The sequence below is a fragment of the Poecilia reticulata genome, chromosome 2, assembly GCF_904066995.2.
Source record: "Poecilia reticulata chromosome 2, P_reticulata-male-v2, whole genome shotgun sequence".
NCBI lineage: Eukaryota > Metazoa > Chordata > Actinopteri > Cyprinodontiformes > Poeciliidae > Poecilia > Poecilia reticulata.
In genome coordinates, this window is record NC_088831.1 from 23,279,729 (window position 1) to 23,287,236 (window position 7,508).

The 7,508-nt window shown below is 38.1% G+C and overlaps 1 protein-coding gene across 1 annotated transcript; it reads left to right on the top strand.

Annotated features, from left to right (window-relative positions):
• Positions 1-581: 581 nt before the first annotated feature.
• On the top strand, positions 582-5,227 carry neurod1 (neuronal differentiation 1). The gene is made up of 4 exons (XM_008432949.2): positions 582-690; positions 1,928-2,208; positions 3,035-3,264; positions 4,142-5,227. The coding sequence occupies exons 2-4, from the start codon at positions 1,940-1,942 to the stop codon at positions 4,702-4,704; spliced, it is 1,062 nt and encodes a 353-aa protein (XP_008431171.1). The 5' UTR covers positions 582-690; positions 1,928-1,939; the 3' UTR covers positions 4,705-5,227.
• Positions 5,228-7,508: the final 2,281 nt, after the last annotated feature.

Sequence of the window (7,508 nt, forward strand, 5' to 3'; positions counted from 1 at the left end):
AAAATAGATGAGAATTTAAAAACCGCACATCTGATTTGATTTAGTCAGGGTCCAGATGAACAGCAAGATCAATATATTCATTATCCAAAATTAATGTTATTATAAACAGATGGGTATTACTTTCCTAATTTTTTGCCCCCATAATATATCTATCACCTTTATTACTACGACGTCAGTCATCATCACAAAGCATTCAAGTACTTAAGTTGCCATCGTTAATGACAATGACTTTGTTGACAACAGTGACGAAGAGGAGGATGCTGGCATCATCTTCAGGTATATTTTGGAGTGCGGTGTGTTTGAGTTGACAGATGGTCAAGTTTCCTCACAAAGAGAGAGAGCGAGAGAGAGAGAGAGAGAGAGAGAGAGAGAGAGAGAGAGAGAGAGAGAGAGAGAGAGAGAGAGAGAGAGAGAGAGAGAGAGAGAGAGAGAGAGAGAGAGAGAGAGATTTAATGACGTAAGCACCATATGGCGCGTGCCGGGAGGGTGGAACCTCGATATGCTAATTACTCACGGCCCCCCGCACGTGGGTTTGGGTGTGTGTGCGTGTCTGTGATGCTGAGTATAAAACCAGCAGCATCTCGCACGCTCTTCAGAAAGCTCCCATCAGATCACGCACAGTCACGCACGGACACAGACAGAGCGCGCGGGATGCCTGCGAACTGACGAGCACCGTTCATTAAACAACAGGTAAGCTTTTGACGCAGTCATTATTAATATTATTAATATTATTTGCTACATCCTATGAAGTATAATATGTGTGAATTCTCATTAGCTTAGTTTACACAAAAATTAGAGACCTAAATCGCTATAATCAAGTCATTAATAGGTTGCCTGGAAACTTTGTCTCAAACAGAAAGAGTTCATTAAAACAAACAATAAAACAAAATCTACAACAATTACAGCTAATTTCTAAATAGAAAAATACATTGTGTCCATTTTTTCCCCTATTTGATAACTAAAAAAAAAAAATTATATATATATATATATATATATATATATATATATATATATATATATATATATATATATATATATATATATAGTCCAGTTAGCTAATAAATTTCGTATCCTGATTTTCTTCTTTACTGTTCTGCTTAAATGAATGAGGTCGAGCGAAATGTTCTCATGTCCACCTGTGTCATATCCGCAACAAATTAACGGGACATGTCACCAGAAGACAGGGAAAAAAGTTATTTTATTTATTATTATTATTATTATTATTATTATTATTATTATTATTATTATTATTATTATTATTATTATTATTATTATTATTATAGGCATATTCGCTTCGTGTATTTAAATGCAAAATTACTCAAAAGACGGTACAATTTAAATGGAAGGTCATTTAAGTATTTATTCATTTATTCACTCATTCGTTCTGTCGTATGTTGAATTGGTTAGTTAAATGCCTTCTTTTTATTTTTATTTTTGTTTTTTGTTGTCCTTAAAAAAGAAGTTAGAAAGCACTCACTCTCTGTGGAATATAACCCGCACCGTCGTCCGAACTAAATATTTAAATTAGATTAGTAGGCCTCAGCTAAATTTGTATTATTTCTATTTTTAAGTAGAATCATATTTATGCTTCTGCTGTCCGGGACTTTTAAGGTGCGCGTATATACTGATGCATGATCGCTAACCCTAAAGTTTGATTAAAATGTTCTCACATTCGTTTTTAACCTTATTTTAATGGAAATAAAGTTACAAACTTGAATCGTGCCTATTGTAAACGAATCACCTTTTCCAAGTTGGAAATAAAATTTTCCGATGACGCGAAGGAAAAGCGTCATGTGACCTGACTAATTTACAAATAAAAAAAACCCGACACACTTTTTAAATAATAATAATAATAATAATAATAATAATAATAATAATAATAATAATAATAATAATAATAAAAAGGGCTCCAACTTTTTGTTCGCAGAGTATCAGCATCATGACCAGGTCTGTGAGAGAGGAGCTTGCATCGGTGGAGTCGGACGAGCAGCGGGATCTCTGCAGCCCTGCAGGCAGAGAGACGGAGCGGGCAGGAGCCGGAGCGGGAGCTGGAGAGGAGGAGGAGGAGGAGGAGGACCTTCTCCACCATCCAGAGGAAGACGAAGAGGAAGACGACGAGGAAGATGAAGAGGAAGAGGAGGATGGAGAGAACAAACCCAAGAGGCGAGGGCCGAAGAAGAAAAAGATGACCAAGGCTCGTCTTCAGAGGTATGGTTTGTCCTTCACGCAAATAGTAAAAATGTGCTTGTGGATATGGCATAAATAAACGAGTAAAAGAGACACCCTGAATGTAGAAATTATATGTATGACACAGAAACTATATGTGTTATCAGATGACAGAAATTTAAGATCTGAATAAAGACCCCTCTAGTACATGAAATCCATGCGACATGTATTTTATACAGATTTCCTCGAACTTTTAGTTCTACCAATGTAGAATGGTGTTTTCTATCATCGGTGCAAATCATGATCACTTCATGTAATGTACAGTAATGGAAAACAAAGGAGAGACTGAGGCTCAAAATAAACAAAGATTTGGCTTAACTACTAGAGTAATTTTTAAAAGTTTATTCTTATATTTGTCCCAGTGTCACAAAGTGTATTAAATGTGCTGTTTAAAAATTAAATTGTACTTCCATCATTCCTCACACAATTCCTGCAACAAAGCCCATTTTGCAAAAAAAAAAAAGATTCATTGCATGGCTTATTTTTATAAAATAATTGTACATAAATGCATTAAAATAATTATATTAGTCAATTGTATTGTTGTTAAACTATTCGGTCTCAAATACTCTAAACAATGATTGGCTTGTTTAGTATTTTAGATTTTCAACAAATTCTAGTGAAATTAAATGTAGGTTATTTAAATATAAAAAGGGAAAAAAAATGAATCCTTTAAATTTTCTTACATTGTACACAACACATGGCCACTCCTTATTGAATAGACGGTACATCATTTGTTGAGCAATTTGTTGATCAGCCTACATCTGTCCTTTCCAATATATATTTAACAACTCTTTTTCTGTCTGTGCAGGTTTAAGATCCGTCGAATGAAGGCCAACGCCCGGGAGAGAAATCGCATGCATGGGTTGAACGATGCTTTGGAGAGTCTCCGAAAAGTCGTCCCCTGTTACTCCAAAACCCAGAAATTATCCAAAATTGAGACCCTGCGCCTCGCCAAGAACTACATCTGGGCTCTCAGTGAGGTCCTGCGGTCTGGCAAGGCCCCCGACCTCATGAGTTTTGTCCAGGCGCTTTGCAAAGGTGAGAAGTTTATCACTGTGATCCTAAGCAATATTAGAACATACTTGATGAAATTATAGTGACACATTTTGATGAGGTAATGTAAATCCCAAATTGACAATTTCTCATAAGTACTATTACATTTCATTGCTAGGGACAAAACATGAAGCTATTTAGACAGGAAGATACTGTGTATAAAATTGTGTTTGGGGAAATGAGACATCTCGCCCGGAACGTTAGCTGGAGATACCAGCAACCCTCCCGACCCCACTGAGGGACAAGGGTGTAAAGAAAATGGATGGATGGATGGATGGATGGATGGATGGATGGAAATGAGACAAGAGCTAGCCAATACTTAATGACTAAGAGTCCATCTTGACTAGGTGAATACCAAAAATATATATAAATCGTTAACTGTATTTCAATCTACATATTCTGGATTTGGAACCACAGAGGTGACCACATCCAGTGCAGACTACTTAAAAATGATGAAATAACAAATTCTACTTTAGTTGCTAATGATTAGCTTGTTTTGATATTCTTACAGTGTCTACAAATTGCTTGAATCTTGTCAGTTTGTTTTTCCATAAAGATTTTCCAAAATGGTGATAAAAAGAACAGGTTGAAAAGAGGAGAATGACTCCTTTGTAGCAGAGAACTACTTCCTTTCTAACTTCAAAATAAAAGTTTTAAACAAAGGTTTACCTGAATCTGAATGCTCACCTTCAAATCAGGGCCTCATAATAACAACTCAGACTAACTTCTCCAGACAAAATAATGACTGGAACTGGATAGCACTTCAGGAGACAGGTTTCACTTTAAAGGGAAATGTCACAAGGTCTTGTTTCACTCCAAATCATTGATCAATACTGACCGTAGACCTTCTCTGTGTTCTCAGGTCTTTCTCAGCCGACCACCAACCTGGTGGCAGGCTGCCTTCAGCTTAACCCTCGGACCTTCCTTCCAGAGCAGACACCGGACATGCCCACGCACCTTCCCCCTGCTGGTGCCGCCACCTATCCCGGACACTTCTCTTACCAGAGCCCTGGACTGACAGCCGGTTTGCCCAGCCCCCCCTACGGTACCATGGACCCTTCCCATATCTTCCACCAGGTCAAAGGTCAGCCATACGGCTCCTTGGAACCCTTCTTCGACGGAGTCCTGGTGTCCGATGGCCCGGCGTTCGACCCACCTCTCAGCCCGCCCCTGAGCATCAACGGTAACTTCTCGTCTTACAAGCACGAGCCCGCCGCTGGCTCCGACTACGACAAGAGCTTTTCCTTCAGCGTGCACTACGGAGGTGGAGGAGGAGCCGGCGGCCATCCCTCCATCTATGGCAGCGGGGGGCCCAATCCACGGTGCGGTGATCTGCAGGTGGAACAACTGATGGGGTTTGATGGACACTCACACCACGAACGGCTGATGAACGCCCAGTTAAACGCCATCTTTCATGACTCCTGAGGATGAAGGACCATGTGACCGATGAAGACAGAGAGCAGGCTATGAGAAGACCACTATCTTTTCATCGCTGTCTTGTTTGTCATCTTTCTGTACTCATTAGGGTCTTAAGCTTCTCTTTACCATGGCAATTCAACAATGCCGTAACCTTCTCTGTAGCGCTTCACCTGGCAGGAGACGCTCTTCGAATGTCTTGTCAGTGTCCATATTGTCATTTAAAAATAATTAACAATCAATGAGCAATAATCTGGAGAAAACTATGCAATTTTGTTAAAAATCTGAGCAATGCTCAGATGATGATTCCAAATGTTGAAAGAATAAAGATTTTTCTATATTTTTGGGGTCAGTGAGTGAGGCGATGTTGGGCTGTTGTCGGGCTGAAGTGTTAATTTTGTTCATGTTGTTTTTAAGTTCTTGCTTTTTATATGGTTTCTGTAGCGTTATGTTATCATTTCATGTGACTCTTGTTCATATTTTATAAGATAGATGTTTATAAAGGCCTTTTATTAAAAGGAATTTCATGTCATTTGCCTGTTAAGACTCAGTTTATCTGCAACAGCATCACAAAAGCACTACGGTTTAGACTATAAAACATATAAAACATAACACACTCTTGTTATAATCTCATGCCTTGTAAAATTTTTTGTAAATCCTCTGAAAATAGTTTGGATGAATTTCACTTTGACAGAAGTGAAAAGACTACAAATTTCCTAACAGAGAATACCAGGTTAACAACACTATCCCACTATGTGAAGGACAAAACAAGGATTGGTGTGTATGTGTGTGTGAAGGGCACAGATGTTCGTTCTGCAGGCGAGATTTTAATTTATGAAAATGATCTTGTTTATGCATGAGAGCCCCCCCCCTCCCTACACACACACTAATGTCCTACTGCTTGATCGTGCGTCGGTGTGTGTAAGTCAACTGGGACAATATGGTGGCCATATCCCACCATTTACTCTCCTTGTTGAAGTGGAATGTTATTAAGCAAAAGACTGCAGAGAAAAACGACTCTTTGTCAAGTGACGAAGAAATAATTATAGTACAACCGTTATTTCAAAACCAAACAAAAACAGAACAAAATAAGATAAAATTGTAAAGTAAAAAAATTTGTGTTTTGTTTTGGTTAAGCTGACCATGTAGCTAGATATTGGGGAAGTTGAACATGTGGTTTGCAGCCAAAAAAAAAAGCAACTTGCAAAGCATTCAGTCTTTGAGACTGATATTGGATTAACCAGAGACTAACTTGTGAATTTGAGTAGAGAAGATGTTAAGATCTGCCTTCTGTCCTGACCTCAACTTCGCTGAACAGTTTTAGAAGCAGCTTGAACCTCGCTGTTGCGCCAAATTCGAACATGCAGCACTTTGACTGACTTGCCATAAATGCTGGTTTGAGAAGATGGATGTCATCCTGTGCTACTTGTCCAAGGTGGCAACCGTCATGAGGAAGATGGAGCCTGTTCTGGTTGTTTGTTATTCTTCTATGTACAACTAAAACCCAGGCTGGTGAATGAATAAATTGATAAATTCAGTCAGACAATCAAATAAAACACACCAAGCAAGAGTTAATAGCAGAATAAGCTGTTTGGCAAACTTTTAAGTAGAAAAAAATAGTGGAAAGAAGCATTGTTACAACAAAGACTTGCTTAGCTTTTCTTAGTCTCAGGAAAGACAAGGAAGCACAAAAGCTGCAAGATGCTTCTTAAATGGCAACTATAAAGTACATTTCACCCTTATTTGAGCATCCTAAAAATATCACACAGCAGTAGCAGCAGCATTAGGAGCATTACAACTGTATTGTGAGCAGTCTTTGTGATTGGGGTTTTGTGTTTCAGTCTGTTGGCTGATCATAACACTGATTAATGCAGATTTAAACTCAGCCATCTGTCAACAGCACACATGCTGAGTGAGTGTTTGAGCCGAAGCTCATAATATGGAATTAATACCACAATCCACCCCCCGTCCTTTCTGATTGGCCGGCAGGTGTCTGTTAAATAACATCACAGGACACACATCTCGACAACAATCCAGGTGTACCAAACTGCAGGATGCCCCAAGAGACATTCTTCATTGGCCTATTGCAAAAAGTAATATACTTCGTCAGTGAATGTGAGCCGTTTAATAGCGACAAAAGCACAGGACATTTGACTAAGATCATGTATTAATTTAGTTTTATTTTACACGACTTCAAGCAGGTATTGTACAGAAATGTATTTTGAAGGTTTTTGGATTTTTCTGAAAATTTGTGACCTAGTTAGTAAGAAAATCCCATTTTCCAAAAGTATTCCCACTGCTTTACTCAAATTTCCATCATTTTCAAATCACAAGTAATATTCACCACAATATAAATTGCAATGAGTCTCAGTTATTTAAACAATTTTTTTAAATATGTTTTGGTAGCTAGGTGCACAGAGGTAAACATTTCTCATAGGATGTTTTATGCAGACCATGTGTCATAATTTAGTATCGTTTCATATGTGCTTTGACAACAAATGATTTAAAACACCTTTGGTTAGCTGTAAGGATGTTGGATTATGCATAAATTGTGGTTATTTTAGTTTTATCATAATCTGTCAAATTTTATAACTCTAGAATCTAGATCTATGCAGTTCTGATCCTTGTTTGGGTTAATCTAGAGTCTAGATCTAGAGTCTAGATTAAACAAGGATCAGAACTGCATAGATCTAGAGTCTAGATTAACCCAAACAAGGATCAGAACTGCATCTAGAGTCTAGATTTACCCAAACAAGGATCAGAACTGCATTCAGTGGAAAAGGGACAGTTTACAATTTTCAGCAAAACGATTG